Source organism: Maniola hyperantus, chromosome 16 (assembly GCF_902806685.2).
Source record: "Maniola hyperantus chromosome 16, iAphHyp1.2, whole genome shotgun sequence".
In the NCBI taxonomy this organism is placed as follows: domain Eukaryota; kingdom Metazoa; phylum Arthropoda; class Insecta; order Lepidoptera; family Nymphalidae; genus Maniola; species Maniola hyperantus.
Window position 1 is genome coordinate 10,191,195 of NC_048551.1, and position 23,910 is coordinate 10,215,104.

The 23,910-nt window shown below is 37.3% G+C and overlaps 2 protein-coding genes across 4 annotated transcripts in view; one reads left to right on the forward strand and one right to left on the reverse strand.

The window, feature by feature from the left end:
• The window catches only part of Appl (amyloid-beta-like protein), a 169,953-nt gene that overhangs the window by 29,304 nt on the left and 116,739 nt on the right, over positions 1 to 23,910 (reverse strand). The gene's annotated exons all lie outside the window — the stretch shown is intronic.
• On the forward strand, positions 18,662 to 23,198 carry LOC138403429 (E3 ubiquitin-protein ligase RNF8-like). Its single transcript, XM_069503919.1, has 6 exons — positions 18,662 to 18,668; positions 19,008 to 19,072; positions 20,669 to 20,776; positions 21,499 to 21,671; positions 22,468 to 22,586; positions 23,102 to 23,198. Exons 1-6 carry the CDS (start codon positions 18,662 to 18,664, stop codon positions 23,185 to 23,187), a joined length of 558 nt encoding a protein of 185 aa, XP_069360020.1. The 3' UTR covers positions 23,188 to 23,198.

The window sequence follows — 23,910 nt, forward strand, 5'->3', positions numbered from 1 at the left end:
AAAACTCAATATTCTAACAGTTTTGCGTTTACAAAAGAAATATATAAAACTTTAATCTAAATATATAAAAGGAAAAGATGACTGACTGACTGACTGACTGATCTATCAACGCACAGCTCAAACTACTGGACGGATTGGGCTGAAATTCGGCATGCAGATAGCTATTATGACGTAGGCATCCGCTAAGAAGGGATTTTTGAAAATGCAACCCCTAAAGGAGTAAAATAGAGGGTTAAAATTTTTGAAGTCCACGCGAACGAAGTCGTGAGCATAAGCTTGTATTTTTATAATTTTAGAGAAAAGGAGCGATAAAATACTTTCACTGACGCCTGGAAGTGTTTTTGTTCATTTGAAAACTTTATAATCAGCAGCTCACTTTCTTTGAGTACAAATCTGAGTAGTCTTTCAGCTGAAGTTTCTGCTTTAGAGGAAATTGGTAAGAGCTCAGTAGTTGGTGTGCAAATGTATGCAGATTGCCGTTACGTAGCCCCCGAGTCCCGGAGTAGTACTTGTGACTGTCGGTAAACTTCACTGGAGCATCACTATAATGAGAGCGCCGAAAGATAGCTTTGCAACTTTTTACCATACATTATACAACTACTTGCTCTCTACTCTTAATAAAATTTTCTTTTACAAAGTATGAAAATTATTACATTAAGTTTCGCTTTATTGTTTCATGCATACTCGGTCAACGACTCGAGCTAAAGAGCGAGCGAGCGAGTACACTCGCACCGCTGCGTGTTAGAGGACACGAAACGCGAATTTTCTTTGAGTGAAAATCTAAGTTGTCTTGAACCCTAAATTTTTGCCTTAACCCAAAGAATTTTTTTATACAGAATATTAGCCAATGATGACTAATAATCCACTTTCCCCTCCTACTAAGCGTGCAAATGTATGCAGATTGCCGTTATACAGCCCTGGAGTACTTCTTGTGACTGTCGGTGAACTTCATTGGAGCATCACTATAATGAGAGCGTCGAAAGATAGCTTTGCAACTTTTTACCATACGTTATACACATACTTGCTCTCAAGAGTCTTAATTAAATTTTCAATTAAGTAGTAAAGTAGGTACACTTGGAAACAGCCATCTCTTTTACAGTGTACCTAAAGAGAACCTTTCTTTTCTGAACGTCTACTTGCTCAGAATAAGGACTGTTAGAAGTAGCCCTATTGTGACACTTACTGTTAGAGCGAGATAGCTAAATGCATTTAAGCTCTTGTTAGAACGTGACAAAATGATTATGCTTTGTCCTTATCACCGTGGCCACTTTTTTTTGTTTGTCAAAATGTATTTGTACGTGAGTATTTGACAAACAACGTGAAGTGTAGAAGGAATGACATTTCACAAGTAAGAAAATCTGCTTGAGCGAGAGGGACTGAGGGGGCCACGCTAGTTGCAAATCTGTACCCGTAGTACAAGATTTTCCGTCTCACCAAACCAAACCAAATTCGAGAGTCGAAATACTTCCGCGTTACAGTAAACTGGATCTTAATTGCCTTGTTTTAAAGCTCAAGTTTGTCTACACTTCTACAGCCAGCGCTCCAAGCGGAAACATTGCGAAATTAAAATCAGTGGCATTGAATATTTGACTTCAATTTAAGGCTGTTTAGGTCCATTTTACTGTAACGCGGAAGTATTTCGACTCTCGAATTTGGTTTCGTTTGGTGAGACGTAAAATGTTGTGCTACGGGTACTGGACATATCTGTGTCTACTTGACTGTGTACGATGTGTCAGATTAAAAATATAACTTTTCACGGAAATCGAAGATCGAACCTTTTTTATTTCAAGACTAGCTGCCCTGACGAACTTCGTTCCGCCTAACAGTCGATTCAGATTTTTTAAATTTTTCTCTCCTTAAGAACCATCCTCGTACTTCAAGGAATATTATGAAAAATGAATTAGCGAAATCGGTTCAGCTGTCCTTGTGATGTGCGATGAGCAACACATTTAGTGATTCAATTTTATATTATTGAAGATAGGCTAACGCTTGATATTAATTATCCATATTCAGGCTTCGTCCGCGTGGATTTAGATATTTAAAAATCCCGTGGGGAACTCTTTGATTTTCCGGGATAAAAAGTAGTGCATGTTCGTCTCCAGTATGTAAACTATCTTTGTACACGTCAAAATCGGGTGACAGACAGAGTTGCAATTTTCATAGAATGTGTATTTCTATTTCTATTGCCGCTATAACAAAAATAATAAAAATTTCTTGACGTCAAAATGAAGGAAATGTACATGCCTGAGAGTTTTCCATAATGTTCTCAAAGTGTGTGAAGTCTGCCAACTCCAAAGCCAAAACGTTTTCATTCTGGGAGGAGACCTACTGAGTTGTGAGAATTGACCATGATGAAGATGATGATGATTTATTAACCGTTCAAATGTCTCTGTGTACCACTATATTGAAATTAAAAGGCATTTTGTGAAAAGGGCAAAGGAATTTGTGGCACAAAGCTTTGGAAAGTTCGAAGCGTTCAAATGTTAGCATAACGTATGAGTTTTATGAAACCCCCCTTTGTGCAGTTAACGTCAGTTTAATATGAAAATTGGTTGCCGCGTTTGGCGGATACCGATGGCTAAACGTTTGTAATAAAATTCAGCTTTGTTATAGCCGCTTATAATGTGCATGTTTTATATAGGGAATGCCGACCGTGGAAAAGTAATTACAAAAACACAATAGGTATCACTACCCATCTATACTATTATATAAAGAGGTAATGTCGTTAAGTTTGTTTGTAAGGGGTAATCTTTGGAACTACTGAACCGATTTTAAAAATTCTTTCACCAGTAAAAAGCTACATTATTCCTGAGTGACATAGGCTATACGAGATCTTTAAAAATCTAAATCTACGCGGGCGAAGCCGCGGGGATCAGCTAGTATATTATAAATGCGAAAGTGTATGTTTTTTTTTTCATTTTTATTCAGATACAAGTTGGCCCTTGACTGCAATCTCACCTGGTGGTAAGTGACGATGCAGTCTAAGATGGGAGCGGGCTAACCTGGAAGGGGTATGGCAGTTTTTATTGAACCCATGCCCCTTTGGTTTCTACGCGGCATCGTACCGGAACGCTAAATCGCTTGGCGGTACGGCTTTGCCGGTAGGGTGGTAACTAGCCACGGTCAAAACCTCCCACCTGACCAGACCGGAAATTTAGAAATTATAAAATTCCAAACCCCTGCCGGGAATCGAACCCGGGACCTCCCACTTACACCACAGCACCTTTCTGATATGGAACACTAAAATGTATTTCTAATAGAATATAATATTTTTATCTACCCTTCAAATCTCTTCAGCGATTTCCAATACATACACAGCCAACATGATAAATGGAAAAACTCAGCGTTAGAACCATTTGTCTCGCCGTCAAAGAAAAACTCACCCGTTATTTACATAATACACGGCAGTTTACACGGCTGCCAAGCTGCCAAGTTTCAAACACTTGGTAACTCTTATGTGGTTGATATAAAATTGAAAGGCTTTTCAAATCTTTGGATAAAGCTTCGAAAGTTTATGTACGTCGAGGTTCGTAAGGCCAACAAAAGGCGTCAGAAACAATGTTATCGTTGATACTATAAAATTTTATATTTTGAGACTGAGTGTCACACTGAGTGTGTTCTTAAAAATACCCAATATATGGAGTTTCTCTACGTGATAAAATCAGAAATGAGGAGATACGTAGGAGAACCAGAGTAACCGGCATAGCTCAACTGAGGTTGCGAAGCTGAAGCGGCGATAAACGTCCTAAGGTGCTGGAATGGCGGCCTTGCACTGGAAAGCGCATTGTTAGATGCGCACAGTATGAATCATTATCATCATATTTTTTCATTGATTTTAGAGCCCTAGAATAATGTCTATACACAAATTGCGAATATTCCAAGAATTTCATTAAAGTGTTGGAGGGATGGACCTAAATCAAATATGTAGGGATACTTATAATGAATTAATGAAAATCCTAATAATAAACAATAACTAGTGATTCAGTAAGTTTGTAGCACAAATTAAGGTGATTAAATTTATTACTTAAAAGTTGAGTCAGCCATTGAGCGGGACTCAATTTTACGACTACCCGCAACAGAAAAGAAAAAAAAATCCTAAATACAACATTAGGTACTCACAAATAGAGAAACAATATAGTGGAAGCATGACTTTATTTATTCGATGCTATGTTATGTTATTATATTATTTGTCGTCAAAGTTGGAAACCCTCTAAGTGTTGTAGAACTTGGAACAAGTTGTGGGTGAGTTCGATGTAATGGAATTTGTATGCACTAACGCTTTATTTCTCTTTGAAGCAGAGATGGACCATTTCATGCTTAGCTTGTGAAAAATCACGTGAAAAGGCTTTTCATATGTAACACTTGCTATCTCAGTTAAAGTAGCATATGAAAAACCATGAACCAAAATCTTAAAAGTTTAAAAATAATTAATAGATTTCATCATTATCACTATCATTTAACATATTAATTTTACAGTTTAAATTATAATAAATCATTTTACAGTTTAAGTCATCGACCCGAGTTAAGACGCCATAGATCGCGCTAGCGGGAACACTTGCATCGCTGCGTGTTAGAAAGGGAAAAACAATATCTAGTTAAATTAAGCGAATTTTCGCACTTGCAGTCATAAGTACGAAAATTCACTTTCCGTTAAAAACCACCTGTGAAATATCAGTTCTATTGATCTTGATTAATTAAATAGTTAAATTAATGTAGCAAACGATTGTTAGTGTGAAAATTGAAAAATTGCTTTCCACGAAAAATCACATGTGAAATCACTGTAAAGAAAAATAATAATTAATTTCACCAAATGAAAATGATCCAAAAGTAGCAATAATGCCCATCTGTACTTTGAAGTTTTAATTAAATTGTTTTGTGTGTGTGTGTTTTTTATGTCAGGCCACGGAGTGAACGAGGGACGAATACAGAAAATCTTTTGGGAACTTTTTCGGTATACACTTTGGCTAGTTTGAGATGGTAAAATAAACTTGGAAAAACGTGGCCTTTTCCCTTGGTAAACGTCATATTATTTTCGATGTCCTGTTTTTGGTTATCACTAGCTTGTGCCCGCGGCTTCGTACACAAATTTCGAGTCCCGTAAGGATTGAATTTTCAAAAATCCTTTGTTATCGGATACCTACGTCATAATAGCTATCTGTATGCCTTTCAGGATGATCCGTCTAATAGTATGAGCTTTGCGTTAGTCAGTCACCTTTTTCTTTTATACATTTAATTAATTTTTTTGTATTTTCATCTTTTGGCAGAAAACCTGGCTAATTTTTGGCGCAAAGAAATAGCCTACTTAGCTGTTCAGTGTGAAATTGCAGCCGGTATTCTTGGCACTATTATAGCTAGGTATAAGTTTGATTGTTTTATGAATATTGGTATTATCAATACTAATTTTAGCAAACTTTTATAAGCATTTCGGCACTAAAAGTGTATGAAGTTTGTAATAGTGATTCCCTCAAATTATTATAATTTTAGATTTTATCATTATTAGTGTGTAACGATAGGGCTAATCTAATAAGTCACTTATATCTAAAAGGTATATCACAATTTTTATACTGAAACTTATCATAACTAAAAACTTTTTATATGTCTACATATTGTAGGTTGTACCTACCTACGTAACATAGAGAAATAAGAGAAATACCTACAGATTTTTTTTTACTAACATTTTATTAGACGCCGAATTGCTACAATACCAAGCCTTGTTAAAAGTTAGTTCCTTAAAAATGTATGAATCCTATTCCTATAATATCATTAACTCAAAGTAGACTTTCTAACTTCCAACCGCCCAATAGCATTTTAAATGGCTCTATAGATGACAGCAACATTTTATACCGTTTGCCACATTTCTAATGCATTTTCCTCTATTTTTACTACGAAGGCAAGGAAATAAACTGTCATTGTCAATACATTATGCATTCGACACGCTCTTTATAGCCCCCCGATAATACTATTTATGTGTCACAGTCAAACGTGCTGCAGAAAACCATTTCCAAACGCATTTTCACGTTACTTTTCTTAGTAGGTACATTTCTGTGTGTCCACTTGACAGACTCAAAAAGCAAGGAAAATATGATGTTGAGGGTATCATTACATCACATGTGTAGTTTACCTGACATATTTATATCAATTCAACTTCGGTTACAACTACACGAGTTACAAATAGAAAGAAAAATATGAGTTGGATACAAAAAGTGGGGCATCATTAACATGGCCTTATTAATGATTTAGAACGTATTCATTTGCCAACGGAATGTTTTTTTTTTTCGTTTTTTTTTTTATTCAGATACAAGTTAGCCCTTGACTGCAATCTCACCTGATGGTAAGTGATGATGCAGTCTAAGAAGATAGCGGGCTAACCTGGTAGGGGTATGGCAGTTTTTATTAAACCTATACCCCTTAGGTTTCTACGCGGCATCGTACCGGAACGCTAAATCGCTTGGCGGCACGGCTTTGCCGGTAGGGTGGTAACTAGCCACGGCCGAAGCCTCCCACCAGACTAGACCAGAAATTTATAAATTATAAAAATTAAATGTTAAATTAAGAGAGTTGGCAACAAAAACCAAAAGGCCACCACAAGTATATAGAACTAATTGACATCCGCTTTGTCCGCGTCGATTTTAAATTCCGTGGGAACTCTTTAATTTTCCGGAATAAAAAGTAGCTTATGTTCGGGTCTAGCAAAAATCACGTCGAACCGTTGCTCCGTTGCAGTGCGATTGAAGGACAAACCAATTTAAACTGACAGACCAACATACTTTCGTACAAATTAAAAAAAATGAAATATCACTATCTTTAAAAAAATGCTTACGTCGTCGTGACCTCTTAACCTCTTTAGTTAGTTATCTCTGATATAAAAGAGCTTACATTCATTTCAGCCAATTCGCTATCAGAGAACGGTAATGGAGAGTTTTATAATTTGAATCACGATCTGGAAGGAAGCCTCTGGAATTAATTGCGTTTTATGGGATCGCTGCTAATAACTGGGCCGCTCGTTTTGAATAATAATGTACTCTTTAATTGTTTGTCCGTCAGCGAAATGGGCTTGGTTTTCTTGGGTTTCGTTTCGTATAATTATACGATATTTCTTTCTAAATCTTAGGTAAGTATATATATAAATGAATCCCTATTTCCCTTGGTCATGCCATAGCTTGAGAATAACTGGATTCAATTGGATAATTATTTTTTTATTGTGTTTGTACCTACCTTTATTACCAACAATTTTCAAAAACATGAAAAACCTATTTCTTAATTTTTAACCGAAATCCAAAATACCAATTTTCACGGATATCATTTGAAAAATGACGGACGGACCTTCATACAAATTTTCTTACACGAAACATTGTCATAAAATTAGGTGGTAAATTACCTACTGACCGAAAAACTCAAATCGAAAAACATAAAATCTCATACCGAATTTCATATTATTTTTACACAAACACATCCGCCACTCAAAATTACCTTCCCATCAAACCCCTCAACAAAAGTAAAAGTATAACCCGCCAAGCCCGAATCATACTAGCGTGAGGGTTCCGTATTTTGAAAGAAAACGCATATATTACCATCTGCAACTGCCTCTGCTGTTGGATTCTTATATGGCTCAATTAATGCTTCAAAAATGTTTGAGAAAGCATAGTTATTATTATTATAACATTATGGGTATGTTAACCTGAAATAAATCAATTTTATTTATTTATTTATTTATTTATTATTATTCAAAACTACTGTACGTAGTATAGTTACTAACATCAGCAGCTCTGTGAGCTACGAGCTATGACAGACGGTCAGACGCTTAGCATCTTTTTTACTACTTGTTTGGTGTGGAACCCTAAAAATGATCCCTTGGCTTAAATAACTTCAACACAGTATTCAAATGTTTTGATTACGAATTCAAATGGCGTTGGTCCCAGAATTTGCAAATCTTAGCACCTTATTAATTAATCATGCACAATAGATATAGAGAGCTAGTGATGCGCGAAGCGACGACAAAATGTCGATAATTAATCGCAACGACTGATACAAACCCATTAGCAACATTGAACTTAAATTACCGACGAACAGATGTTCGTGTAATTTGATTTTAGAACATACTCAAACTACAGTGGCTTTATAAAATGTACCAGAGCAAACATGTTTTAGCTGTTGAGTTGTTAAGTAACCTTTTGCGTAAATTTATCATTTCGAACTTACAATAATAATTAGTGTACTTCATAAATTACAAGAATTGAGAACCACCTCCATTTTGGAAGTCGGTTAAAAAGGCACTGCTTCACTTGCGTACAAGCAACGACTTCTGTAGTGTTACGCACTAGACCTGTCCTTTCGAATATTTTTTTGGCGGTTGTAACTCGCTTTTGGATAAAACTTGATGTCCAATGTGATACTAATTTTGAACACGATCCATACATTTAATTCAATCCGAATAAATGTGTAGTGTTAATAATAATATTATGTTTTTATAACTGTACTTAATTTCAGCCTTCTCTTATAGTTTATTTTTAAAAATTATGTGACACCCAAATACCTCAATCTCAATCTACCTGGACGAAAATATAAAGATTATTTTTTATTACGGAACCCTAAAAACATAACTGAAATAAGGTTCAAAGTGTTTACGTACCTAAACAGTTTACCCCAACTTTGTATATTCAAATGAGATTGTTGACGGACCTGACATAATTAATTCCGAGTACAGGTTCTATCGATATTCGATAGCTTTTCCATAACAACCCTACCCGTGCCTTATATTTGTGCGTGACATTAACCGTATTGATTTTGTTTGCGCGCGCAACCCTAATCCCCACCCCACAGGAGGGGGGAGGGCAAAAAAGGAACAAGGGTGAACGCCGATTCGATTCGAACATTTTTATAGGGGTGCCTGAATCCCTAAGGTTAATTCTACGATATGTAAGATACAAGAAATGCGCATTACCATTTTCCATTTAAGTGTCTTTCAATATAAATCGTTCTTTCTTGTGTCCATCTTCATCATTACTTGGGGATAAGTACGAATACTCTTTAACTGTCAATCATTCTGCCAGAGCAGTGACCTAGAGTTCGAGTTCAGAGTTCTTCTCTATAAAATTAAAGTCAAAGTCAAAGTCAAATGATTTACTCAAAATCTAAATATATAAAAGGAAAAGGTGACTGACTGACTGACTGATCTATCAACGCACAGCTCAAACTACTGGACGGATCGAGCTGAAATTTGGCATGCAGATAGCTATTATGACGTAGGCATCCGCTAAGAAAGAAAAATTTTTGAAAATTCAACCCCTAAGGGGGTGAAATAGGGGTTTGAAATTTGTGTAGTCCACGCGGATGAAGTCGCGGGCATAAGCTAGTAGGTAATAAATTACTCTTTTTGATAGTCACATGTTGGATTTGTAAGATATAATGGTGATAATTATTACGCAAACTTAAAATAGTTTTACACAATATGTATTTGAAGTCTCTTTCTGCATCGTACTACTCATTACTAAGGGTAGTGACTCCGTTCCATTAATAACTTAATGGTAGTAGTTTTCTTGGGATATTAATGCTGTGGATGTGGGTGCCCAGATTATTCCGCATACAATTTGACTAAAGTGTCATTCGCGCGAACTATAACTTTTATCATGTTTGTATCTACTCACTCCCAAAAACTCGCGAACATAATAATGCACGCCGTGACTTGTAAAACATGCATACGAAGCGCTTGCAAATGACTCACGTCACGTCCACACGTCCACATTATGTTTTTTTTATTTTTTGGGTTCCGTACCTCAAAAGGAAAAACGGAACCCTTATAGGATCACTTTGTTGTCTGTCTGTCTGTCTGTCTGTCAAGAAACCTACAGGGTACTTCCCGTTGACCTAGAATCATGAAATTTGGCAGGTAGGTAGATCTTATAGCTGACATTTGGGGGAAAATCTGAAAACCGTGAATTTAGGGTTAGATCACACAAAAATAATTAAATTGTGGTCATGAACTAATAATTAGTATTTTCAATTTTCTAACTATATCAAATGGGGTATCATATGAAAGGTCTTCACCTGTGCATTCTAAAACAGATTTTTATTTATTTTTATGTATCATAGTTTTTGAATTATCCTGCAAAATGTCGAAAAAATACGACTGTAGTACCTACAGAACCCTCATTGCGCGAGCCTGAGTCGCACTTGGCCGGTTTTTTTTATTAATTTATAGACTAGCGCTTGGCTGCAATCAGATCTGGTGGCAAGTGATGGTGCTGCCTAAGATGGAGCGCGCTTGCCTAGAAGATGCCTATTCACTCTTGACTTGAAGGTACCCATATTATAATTGGAGGGAAAAACTGATGCTGGAAGTGTGTTCCAAATCTTAGCGATTCCAATCAGAAATGAGAAGGCAAATCGCTACGTATGTATCCGTGGAATTTCGATTACGTACGGGTGCAGACCTTGGCGATGCCTTGCGGTACGATAGTAGAAAGGTAAAGGAGAAACCAGGTTGAAAAGATTATGTTCTTACGATGCACGTTATGTGCACGATTCGTACAAATGCGCAGGTGTGAGTTAGTCTATATATCCTTTTTTTTTCTGAATTTTTTTGGGATCTTTTTATCATTATAATATGACTATGTCAGATCCATAATAACCTAATCATATTTCTTTCTATCTTATCTTAATAGGTACACTAATTTCTTACATTTCTTCTTGTGCACTATAAGAACTCCCGCATATTTGACTTGTCTCCGTCAGATGGGTGTCGTGGGTGAAATTCGGTCAGGCGGACATTATAGCCTAGCACCCTCATAAATTCTCTTTTATATTCTAAAATCGGGATTTCCGACCGCGTGCTGATTTCATGATAAATAGCAGAGTTCATGCATTTTAAAATCGATCAGTACAGGCCTCGGGCGAAATATGGCTTTGATAATAATCCCCGGTTCCTGAACTGAGTGCTTATTTAAATCATTCGAAATGGATGTTTGAAATCGGTATGGTGTTGGTGAAAAGATGAATCTATGCTGTTATATCATGGACATACCAATTAATGAAATATTCGAGTCTTGTAGCATCCTTGTATATTTTTATTCTGAGGATACATATTTAGCGTCGATTCTTATGCCTTTCTTTAAACTTAATTTAGAATATCTGCATGTTTTTCTTTTTTAATATTGCTAAAAAAGAACGGAAAATAAATTTTAAATTAAAGACTCTAAAATCTAAATAGTACTACTCTGCCGATTTAAACATTATGCTAAAGACTGGCAGCTAAAGTCACGAGAAAGTCACATAACCAAAACGCAAGTGTACCGTTTTATCTTACAAATTCACAGCAGCGTAAATAAGGTGCAAATCCATATATTTGTATGTATATCGAGAAAATCGAGTCCCAGCGCAGAGTAGAGCAGGAAATTGGCAATTTCTGCATCGAACGGACCAACACGTAGGTACCAATCGGCGGACTTTGAATATAATCTAGCCGACTAAAATCCCCATTAGTTTGTTGTATCTAACATAACTCATTTTACGGTGAATAATACAATAATTTTTTTCACACCACTCGCTCTTGAAATGCTCTAGTCCTACAGAGTACAGACCTGTTAGCTAAACTACACACATAAAAATATAATACTCAAGATTTTTTTTAATTCATTTAATTTGAATTTATTTCAATGTCAAGTGATGTGTGTGTGACGATAGCAGCAGTGATTTAACTCTGGAAACTATTAATGCTCAAAATGTAATAAACGATTTGCTCCCAGAAACTTCTAAAGACAGATAGGTATCTATTTAGGCATAAGTATAGCGAGGTGTGAAAAGTACAGTATTGAACTTAGGGGCAATGCTGTCTTAGTCTTGGGCGCCCCTTAACCCCGCGCTTCACTCAGAATTCTAGATGCAACACCCTCGTTACGCTCAGGAGTTATTCTAAGATCCCTCGTTACGCTTGGGATTTATCCCGGTGCCTGTGACGTAAGACATTACATTACCGCCATGTTAAATAATCTACTATAACATACTTATTCGTAGTTTGCAAGATAAGTAGACAGGTAGGTAGCGAGCTCCACGTTTATTAAGGCTCAGCAAATCAAACATTCCAAGTAATAAAAGATCGAGATAATATTTAAATTATTAGATATTCCATTATCAAAGTATTTAATCCCATGAAATGGAAATAGACCGACTGCGGGAACTTTGAAAGGGAAATTATTCCGAGTGACATTTACAGAGGATTGGGAGAAGTTAACAATCTTTTGTGATATAATATTTTAATACTAAATGATGCCCGCGACTACGTCCGCCTGGATTTAGGTTATTAATAATCCCGTGGGAACATTTTGATTTTCTGGTGTAAAAAGTAGCCTATGTCCTTCCCCGGGATGAAAGCTATCGCTGTATCAAATTTCGTCAAAATCAGTTGAACGGATGGGCCGTGAAAGGCTAGCAGACAGACAGACAGACAGACAGACCGACAGACAGACAGACACACTTTCGCATTTATAATATTAGTATGGATGGATTTATAAGGAACTAGCTTATGCTCGCGACTTCGTCCGCGTGGACTACACAAATTTCAAACCCCTATTTCATCCCCTTAGGAGTTGAATTTTCAAAAATCCTTTCTTAGCGGATGCCTACGTCATAATAGCTATCTGCATGCCAAATTTCAGCCCGATCCATCCAATAGTTTGAGCTGTGCGTTGATAGATCAGTCAGTCAGTCAGTCAGTCAGTCACCTTTTCCTTTTATATATTTAGATTTAAAAGTTTTGGCAGACCTTTTGGAAATATTGCTTTGACCTATTCTTGTAGACCGTATTTAGTTAAAGCAGTGATTGCCATCTCGACCTGTCGCGTACTAACACTTATGCCTCCTGTTAGGAGTCTGGGGCTCAAAACGGCGTAATTTGACATCTACTTATATGTAACTTCGTAGTAAGCGGCGTAACCTATACTATAGTCAGCTTCATACTCTGGAGGTCTGGGGTTCGATCCCGGGCACGCACGGCTAACTTTTCGAAGTTATGTGCGTTTTACTTGCTTTAACGGCGAAGGAAAACATCGTGAGCAAATCTGCATGCCTGAGTGTTCTGCAAAGGTGTGTGAAATTTGCTTATACGTACTTGGCCAGCATGGATTATGACGTCATCCTACATGATGAATTGATTAATTGCTTAAAACGCACAAAACTATGAAAAGTTAGAGGTGCGTGGCCGGAATCGAATCCCGGACGAAATCAACCATCTTGGCTATCACCGCTTTATTTAAAGGAAATTGCGAGTCAGTATTTTGGTACTGAGCTCATACCTAGACTTCGATTCAGTGCATCGATTAGATTGATGGATTTGGTTCTAAAACCTGTGAGAGCCAAGCGCGTTGCGGTGATGATTGACCTCGAAACTAATTTAGGCTAGTTTAGTGTTTTAGACTGTTTGGTTGCGACTCTATAAACTGACATTCATCAAGAAAATCCCTAAGATTAGTGCATTTTCAGGAAAATCATTAGAATGGATGTCAAAAAACTCGTCAAGAATGTCAGAAGTTCAAAACATGCACCTGATGTTAAGTGATTTTTTAAAATTAGTAGTCCTTAACTTATTTTTAAATTAACTCTAGTAAGTTCTGTTCTAAATTTATTATCTAAACTATTTGAATGGCATGGCATGGGTTTAATAAAAACTGCCATACCCCTTCTTCCAGTTCAGCCCGCTTCCACCTTAGACTGCATCATCATTTACCACCAGGTGAGATTGCAGTCAAGGGCTAACTTGTATCTGAATAAAAAAAACTATACAAAAGGGTAGTTTTCTCAACAACAACAGCACGAGAAAACCAGCAAAAAGGGGAAGTTGAAACAGAATTAACCTACTATTGACCATTTATTATTTAGTTACATTTAAATTTTCAAAATGTATTCAAAACACGTTTTCAGCGCTCAATGGTACAGCTATTAAGGTATAACGAGACGCTAGCCACGCTTGATTCAGGATTTAGGGTTAACTAACTAAACTCGATGCAGATTAGCTCTACAACGCAATTAACTATGGTCATTGTTTGCCTCCTAAAATCTAAATATATAAAAGGAAAAGATGACTGACTGACTGACTGATCTATCAATGCACAGCTGAAACTACTGGACGGATTGGGCTGAAATTTGGCATGCGGAATCAAAAATCCCTTCTTAGAGGTTGCTAAGAAGGGATTTTTGAAAATTCAACCCTAAGGGACCTAAAAATAGGAAGTTGAAATGTATGTAGTCCACGCGAACGAAGCTTGAGCTGTGCGTTGATAGATCAGTCAGTCAGTCAGTCAGTCAGTCAGTCAGTCAGCTTTTCCTTTTTCCTTGTAAAACACAACCTAATAATTAAATTCAAGAGCTACGTAGCTGTGTTTAATGTAAAAATAAATCAAGTTTATTTTCCTCTTTTAAAAGCTGCTTCTACTAAGCTTAACTCTGTAGACGAGTAAAGCAATATTTCGCTGTCCATTGCTCAATTAATTTACAGCAAGGGAGGCACTCTGCTCATTACGCTGGCAATGTATTGCCATTATAAGGCAAGCGCGGCTAATCGCATTACGCTATCATGCCATGTATGAAATGTAATTAACGCCCTGCTATTTTAAGTCGCTTAAAGTGCAGTTTTCATTTTTTTGCTTCTCTCTTGTTGATATTTCAAGAAATAGCTACGTGCTTGAGCTTGTAGCTTGAGTGCGTACTGGTAGTAAGCGATGAGAAGTCTAAAAAGGAATTAGGGTAACTTGAAAGAGATAGGCAGTTTTATTAAAACCACAGATTTAAAAATAGCGGTTTCTATACAGAATCGTACCGGAAACCCATAATCACTTGGCGGCACGGATTTGTAACCTTTCTTTTTTAAATTTATAGACTAGCGCTTGGCTGCAATCAGACCTGCTGGTGAATAAAGATGCAGCCTAATATGAAGCGCGCTAACCTAGAAGATGCCTATATGCCTAATGCCTAAGATAGTGTTGTAAATTAAACCACACCACTTATTAAATATTCCTTTAACTTTATTTCTTGATGATTCCTATACTTAAATATGGGCCAACAATGTGAAAACGTTACAAATTTTTTTTTATGTCACAGACAAAAATTTTATACACAGAATTTTTAACCACAGATAACAAATAACATTTTAGTTCGTACACAGATATATAACATACTAGCTGACCCGGCGAACTTCGTTCCGCCTAACAGTCGCAATAATTTTGCATTATCCGCAGTTCCTGAAACTGAGTTCGTAGTTTAGGAGTGCTGTACCCTACATCATCAGGGTTGAGGAGTTGAGACTTGAAGTCTGAGAATAAAGTCGTTGCTTGGTACCTACAATATGAATTCACTATGCACACTTCCTGAATCTTGATAACTCAGGCGGGCAGTAACCCTGCAGCATCAGGATTAAGGAGTTGAATCCAGAATTTTTTATGTGATTACCACGAAAACTTTTTTTGTTGATTTAACAAAAAATTTTTGCAAATCGGTCCAGAACCTCGAAAAAATCTATGTAGAAAAAAGAACCACCTCCTTTTTGACAGTCGGTTAAAAACTGATGACCTTGAAATATTTACGGAACAATTTTTAAAATACTCCCCTTTCTAACAAAAAAGAATGAATGAAATCGGACTACGCGTTAATGAATTACAACTCAGTATACATTTTAACTTTCATCCCCTCTCCTACGGGAACCATGCTGAATTTCGGGATAAAAAGTATCCTATATTCTTCCTCATTAGTATGACCTCAAATCGTACCAAGTTTCATTGGAATCCATTCAGTAGTTTCAGCGTGATGCGCGGCCCTGATACAGACAGACATACAGACAGACAGACAGACAGACAGACAGACAGACAGACAGACAGACAGACAGACAGACAGACAGACAAAAATGAAAAAAATTACAGTTTTGGGTTCAGTATCGATTATAGAGTGCCCTCGAAAAAAAATTTTCAAAATATCTTCAATGTACAGAATTTCATACAACTCGGTAGAAACAACTTCGAGAAGGAAGCTGACAGAAGAATACAGCTGGGCTGGGCAGCATTTTCAAAGCTACGACAGGTCGTCGAATCGTCGATACCGCAAAGCCTTAAGACTAAGGTCTTCAACGAGTGTGTCCTACCTGTGATGACGTATGGAGCGGAAACGTGGACACTGACAGTTGGTCTCGTCCACAAACTAAAAGTCGCTCAGCGTGCTATGGAGCGAGCTATGTTGGGTATCACTCTCAGGGATAAAATCCGGAACGAGGAAATTCGCAGAAGAACAAAAGCGACCGACATAGCTCAAAGGATTAGCGCGCTGAAGTGGCAATGGGCAGGTCATGTCTGTCGCAGAACCGATGGCCGATGGGGCAGACGTGTTCTGGAGTGGAGACCGCGTACCGGTAAGCGCAGTGTAGGACGACCTCCCGCCCGCTGGACCGACGACCTGAAGAAGGTGGTGGGGAGCGGTTGGATGAGGAGGCGGAGGACCGTGTTTGGTGGCGCGCTCTTGGAAAGGCCTATGTCCAGCAGTGGACGCAAACAGGCTGATGGATTGGATTGGATTGGACAGAATTTGACCTGTTACAGTTTTATTATAAGTATAGTAGCATAGTAGAAAGGTGAAGGAGGAACCAGGTCAAAAAAGTTCTACATTTGCAGCACTAGAGAAAACGGTTTAGGTATACCCACTTTTGAGGAATTCGTTTATCCGCCACTTGAATTATAGCCCAAGTATCTAACTAGCTTATGCTCGCGACTTCGTCCGCGTGGACTACACAATTAATTTCAAACCCCTATTTTACCCCCTTACGGGTTGAATTTTCAAAAATAGTCATAATAGTGCATGCCAAATGTCAGCACAATCCGTCCAGTAGTTTGAGCTGCGTGTTAATAGATCAGTCAGTCAGTCAGTCAATCAGTCAGTCTGTCAGGCAGTTACCTTTTCCTTTTATATTTTCTTTTTATATTTAGATAATAGAAACCTTTTTGAAAAACGTATTTACATGAGAATGATCACAACAGCGTTAGCGAATGAGCAGCCATGCGTTCAAACCGTCAATAATAATATAATTGGGTACTCACACACAACCAATAATTACTGTGTGGTTGAGATAATCGATGCTGATTCTGTACGCTGCTCGCTAGATATTGATTTGTTTGTGGTTATTTCTAACAATGTATTCAATGAATTGTATCGAAAGCATAGACTACATAGAGACTAAAGCTATGTACTTACAGATGACAAAATCTAACGCGCGTTTTTAATCGCGCATCTAGATAGCAAACGTTTTACATACAGTACAGTACAGTACAGTACAGTACAGTACAGTACAGTACAGTACAGTACAGTACAGTTGTTCATTATGAAAGCACGTGGTAGCACCCGTTACAGAGAAAAAACTTGCGCGCACTGCGCTTTGCTTCGCGACATCTGAATAGTCCAAATGTGTGCGTCCACGCGCTTCAATGCGTGACAAACGTTTGTCCATCTGAATGGATCTTCTAGCCTCGTTGGCACATCTAATGGTAGGCTTTGAGCTACGAGGCTAGAAAATGGTGGTGCTTATTGTTTGCTGGGTTGCCTGCTTGGTCTGCAAGTTTAGTATGAGCGATGTACCATACAGATTTGTCTGTGTTGGCGGATTATAGCTAACTAGCTTATGCTCGCGACTTTGTCCGCGTGGACTACACAAATTACAAACCCCTATTTCACCCCCTTAGGGGTTGAATTTTTATAAATCCTTTCTTACGTCATAATAGCTATATGCATGCCAAATTTCCGCCCGATTCGTGCAGTAGTTTGCGCTCTGCGTTTATGGATCAGTCAGTCAGTCAGTCACCTTTCCTTTTATATAGGTATTTAGATTAAGCTTGTTGGTCCTTGCGAATTCTAGACAGTTTAATCTTGTATTCTTATCATAGTCGCGTCATATTTTCGACACTGTGAGTCATGACTTCAATCGTAGATTTGACTGTCCGAAAAGCGAGGAAAACGCCGAGCGCGCGCCGAAACGTTACTGAAAGTTTTATGTGTGCGACAGCCCTTACTTATATTTCGTGGTTAATATTGTAGCAATGTATTCATGAATTGTATCAAATTAGAGATATTAAATACGTGCACCTATAAAATAAATTTGGATTGTGGTGGTTTTGCCAGCCGATTGTATTATTCGGCAAATTATATAAATGGAGCTTCATACATACCTGCATACCAGCAGCGTTGCAGTTTTTTGCCAAGTCGGGATTTCGGAACTTTTTGAGTGAAAAAAGCGGGATGCTTTCGTTGAAAACGGGACATGACAAAAACGCATATAATCAGAAGTTTTTAATTTTTTTTAATTTGAATTCAAATGACGTTTACGTGACAATAGATAGGAAAAATAGGCCATAGAAGATGTATTTTAAGAAAAATATGATAATTTAAATCTGATTTACACTATAGTTCAATAGTCGAGTCTTGTCTTGTCTTGATGTTTATAGACAGCACGCTGCACGCACGCGTTCGAGTTATCCCTGAAAAGCGGGACTGAGCCTGTCCCGCGCGGGACATTTAATTTTTTATTTAAAAATCGGGACGTCCCGCCAAGATCGGGACATCTGGCAACGCTGCTGCATACATACAACTAAGCATTATTTATTATTGATAGTGTTTATATTCGTTTTGTCGTAAGTTAAACATGAAACGTAAGTAAGACTTACAGGTGCATCCGCGGCCTAAGAATTATTATTTCGTACATCTATGATTTGACCTTTTTACGTTGCATACATAGATAATAACAGGGACAGAATACATCTAAGCGTGATCTAAGCACACCACATGTTTTGCCAGTTGTCATTTTTGTTGTCGGTGAAAATATCTATGGTGAAAATTCTTGTGATTTTTATTTCATTTTCCATTTTCCATAGTCATTTTATAACTATTTAACAAGTACTGTGTAACTATTTAACTAGAACTCGAAAATTGTATCATTAATAATATACTTATTCTGCTTATTTTCATTTTTCTAAATTCCCATTTTTCAGTATCATCAAGCATTGACCATAATATTGATTTATATTTACCTCCTGACCTCCAAATGCACTCCAAGGTATCAATGTGTAACAAAATAATGACACACTAGCTGATGCCCGTAACTTAATCTGCGTGGATTAGGTTTTTAAAATTCCGTGGAAACTTTGGATTTTCCGGGATGAAAAGCCTATGTCACTCTCCAGGTCTTTAACTATGTCCATGCATAAAATCACGCTGATCCGTTGCTCTGTTGCGACATGATTGGAGGACAAACCAACAAACAAACACACTTGCGCGTTTATAATATTAGTATGATTTAAGTTTAATTACATTACTTATGTACCTACTTTGCTCGCACTTCTAGGAATTCGTTTATTTCTCATAGACTTATGTTTTTTTTTTACAGAATTAGATTCAAATGAAGATATTGTTTTTAAATCCAAAGCTATATCAACACAACCCCTATATAATAAACTAGCTGATCCCCGCGGCTTCGCCCGCGTAGATTTAGGTTTTTAAAGATCCTGTATAGCCTATGTCACTCAGGAATAATGTAGCTTTCTACTGGTGAAAGAATTTTTAAAATCAGTTTAGGTAGTTCCAAAGACTACCCCCTACAAACAAACTTAACGGACATTACCTCTTTATATAATAGTAAGATAAGATAAGATAAGAAGTATAGATTTCTAAGTTACCAATAAGTCGATTTCATTTCGGAAGTCTTCCGAAATGAAATCGACTTAAATATCTAATATATAAGATCTTCTAAATATATAATAATATAAAAGGAAAAACTGACTGACTAATTGATGTATCAACGCACAGCTCAAACTACAGGACGGATCGGGCTGAAATTTTGCATGCAGAAATCCGCTAAGAAAGGATTTTTGAAAATTTAATCCCGAAAGGGGTAAAACAGGGATTTGAAAGTGTAGTCCACGCGGACGAAGTCGCGAGCATAAGCTAGTCTAAGTATATAAAAGGAAAAGCTGGCTGACTGATTGACTGATCTATCGACGCACACCCAAACTCCTGCACGGATTGGGCTGACTTTTTGCATGCGGATTTTTGAAAATTCAACCCCTAAGGGGGTAAAATAGGGGTTTGAAATTTGTGTAGTCCATGCGGACGATGTCGCGGGGATAAGCTAGTTGTTAATAAAGATTATTTAGTTTTTATTGTACTAGTCGCTTCAAATATCATCAGTTTTTAGGGTTCCGTACCTCAAAAGAAAAAACGGAACCTTTATAGGATCACTTTGTTGTTTGTCTGTCTGTCTGTCAAGAAACCTACAGGGTACTTCCCGTTGACCTAGAATCATGAAATTTGGCAAGTAGGTAGATCTTATAGCTGGCTTTAGGGGAAAAATAAAAAAAACTGTGAATTTGTGGTCACATCACACAAAAGAAATTAAATTGTAGTCATAAACTAATAATTAGTATACTTATTCAATTTTGAAGTAAGATAACTATATCAAGTGGGGTATCATATTAAAGGGCTTTACCTGTGCATTCTAAAACAGATTTTTATTTATTTTAATGTATCATAGTTTTTGAATTATCCTGCAAAATGTCGAAAAAATACGACTGTAGTACGGAACCCTCATTGCGCGAGCCTGACTCGCACTTGCCCGGTTTTTTTTCCCACTGAAAACTTGTAATTTTTTACATAGCGGAATTCGCAGCGACGAGATGCGGATGCTCCATCAGCAAAGCGCATCAAACTGCAGCCAAATTCTTTAAATGTTGAGAAGCGGGAAGAGCTGGAACACGAGGTCCAGGTATTTACAACCCCCCCCCCCCCCCTGAAAAAATTCTGAATTTATAAATATCTTTTATTATATAAAAATGTATCACTAAATGTGTTGGTCATCGCAATATGATCGTAGTCGGGTTTTAGCTTTGAGCTTTATTTATTAAGTATTTGAATAAAAAAAAATCTTTCTAAATAATATCTATCCCGGCTGTACTCACGTGTCTAGTCGACGCTAGCCCGACTAGTTTCGAACCCATCCGGGGTCCTTTTTCAATGGAGTCAGTTTGCGCAGGCGCCGCGGCTGTGACTGTCACCACGCAAATAGGCAATTTGAATAATATATTCGTAGGAAGATATCAAATTAGTTGAGCTTCAGAGATATCCTCAATAATTAATAATGATTTGTTGTCTGTGTCCATGGATACGTCGTCTCTCAACAATCATGTTTCATAATATATTTTAAGTAGGTTTTATATAGTTCACTACAATCCCACTTCTGATGTTAAAAATAAAGCAAAATAAGGCAATTTTGAATAATATATTCGTAGGAAGATATCAAATTAGGTGACAGTCACAGCCGCGGCGCGTGCGCGAACTGACTCCCTTGAAAAAGGACCCCGGATGGGTTCGAAACTAGTCGGGCTAACGTCGACTAGACACGTGAGTATAGCCGGGATAGATATTACATATTTATAATGGAAATCACTCACGGTAGTTTAAACGCTAACAATCTTTGTTTTGCCCCAGACTGCTGGAAGCTGCCTGCTGGAAGCATTTGGAGATATAATGGAGAGCGAATTGACATGTAGTATTTGTGCCGAGCTCTTCATAAGTGCCACTACACTGAATTGCTCGCATACTTTTTGCAAATACTGCATTACCATGTGGAGGAGGCACAAAAACCAATGCCCAATATGCAGGTATGAATGAAATCAGTACCCTTATTATAAATGCTAAAGTGTGTTTGTTTGTTGGTTTGTTGGTTTGTCCTTTAATCACGTCGCAACGGTGCAACAGATTGACGTGATTTTTTGCATGTGTGATAAAGACCTGGAGAGTGACATAGGCTACTTTTTATCCCGGAAAATCAAAGAGTTCCCACGCGATTTTCAAAAAACCTAATTCCGCGCGAACGAAGTCACGGGCATCAGCTAGTGAACTGAAATAATTTATTTGTGTGAATATGGGAAGACAAGGTGTTTACAATAGAGGGTTAAGCCAACATAATACTCGTATCCAGTCAGGAAACCCTGACGTACAAATGTTTTCACAAAATAGGTGAATGAATGAATGAATGAAATATGCTTTATTGTATATTTTACGAAGAGAGGAGGCAAACGCTGCTCAAGTGACGTTCCAATGGCAGCCTACCGGTCGAAGTAGAGCCTTCAATGGATCAGTACCCTTATTATAAATACGAAAGTGTGTTTGTTTGTTGGTTTGTCCTTCAATCACGTCGCAACGGAGCAACGGATTGACGTGAGTTTTCGTAAAATAATGTAGTATTTCTTATTTAGTGTCTAGTGTCTACGTTATTAAAGCAACCTACTGTAAATATTTCAAGTTTCTAACCCCAGCGGCTTAAGGGCTGTGCGTTGATAAATAAATCAGTCAGGAAAACTCTCTTTTGACCTACTTATTAAAACTGTACGAATCTACTTGAATAATTTTGAACAATTTCAGCTTTAAACTAGGCTAATATTAATTTTTTTCTAGGGCAGCCATCACTGCAGAATGTAACAGTTTGGTAATAGACTCATTTATAGAAAAAGCTGTGGATTTACTCCCAGAAAAAATTACGCAAAAAAGAAAAGATATCGTTAGAAGTCGAACCGGTAGGTGTATATTTTTTTTTAATTTGATATACTTTATCAAAAAAACCCGCTAAGTGCGAGTCAGGCTCGCGCAACGAGGGTTCCGTACTTACTAGAGTCGTATTTTTTCGACATTTTGCACGATAATTCAAAAACTATGATACATAAAAATAAATAAAAATCTTATTTAGACTGCACAGGTGAAGCCCTTTCATATGATACCCCACTTGATTTAGTTATCTTACTTCGAAAATTGAAAATACTAATTATTAGTTCATGACCACAATTTTTTTTTTGTGTGATGTAACCATAAAGTCACGGTTTTCAGATTTTTCCCCGAAGGTGAGCTATAAGACCTACCTACCTGCCAAATTTCATGATTCTAGGTCAACGGGAAGTACCCTGTAGGTTTCTTGACAGACCGACAGACGTTTTGACGTTTGATAAAATGCTACTGATTTGACTAGTAACTAGGTCCTTATCATCCCTATTGTACCTGTTTTGAATAAATGATTTAACATTGATTTTGGTAACAGATGAAGTAATACAGATGAATATGACAGCGAGAAAAATCAGGACTACCACCACTCGAAGGAGGGCAAGGAGGAATAGAAGGAACTAGGATACGAATCCTCACGAGTGAGTATTCCCCACGGACTTGGGGTAGCTAGATACCGCATATAACAGTCAGTCATCTACACAATACTCATATCGCTGCATATACAGCGTGTTTGATAAATCTAAAAAGGAAAAGGTGACTGACTAACTGACTGGCTGATCTATCAACGCACAGCTGAAACTACTAGACGGATTGGGCTGTAATTTGGCATACAGATAGCTATTTTGACGTAGGCATCCGCTAAGAATTTTTTTAAAATTCAATCCCTAAGGAAGTAAAATATGGGATTGAAATTTATGTAGTCCAAGCGGACGAAGTAAGTAGCGAGCATAAGCTAGTTATTATTATAATCCATGTATCACAATCAATGCCTCATATTATAAGTCCATAGCAATTAATTATTATCGGATATGGATATGTATATTCACCAATTAGTCACGGATGAATGCATCAGTTAGCAAAGCTAATGCTAATTATTAGTATTAATATTATGTAGGTATAGTAATAATAATAACAATGATAATTATAATTTAAAAAATATATTTTTCCACTAAAAGTTACCCTTTGACTGCGGTCGCACCTGGTAAGTGATGATGTAATCTAAGATCGAACTAGCCCTACCGCGGTTGTTTGACAGCTACAATGTCACGATCGCAATCATCTCTGATTGGTTAATGCTCGCTCACTATTGGCTACAATGCATTGTTGCAACAAGAATGGCACAAA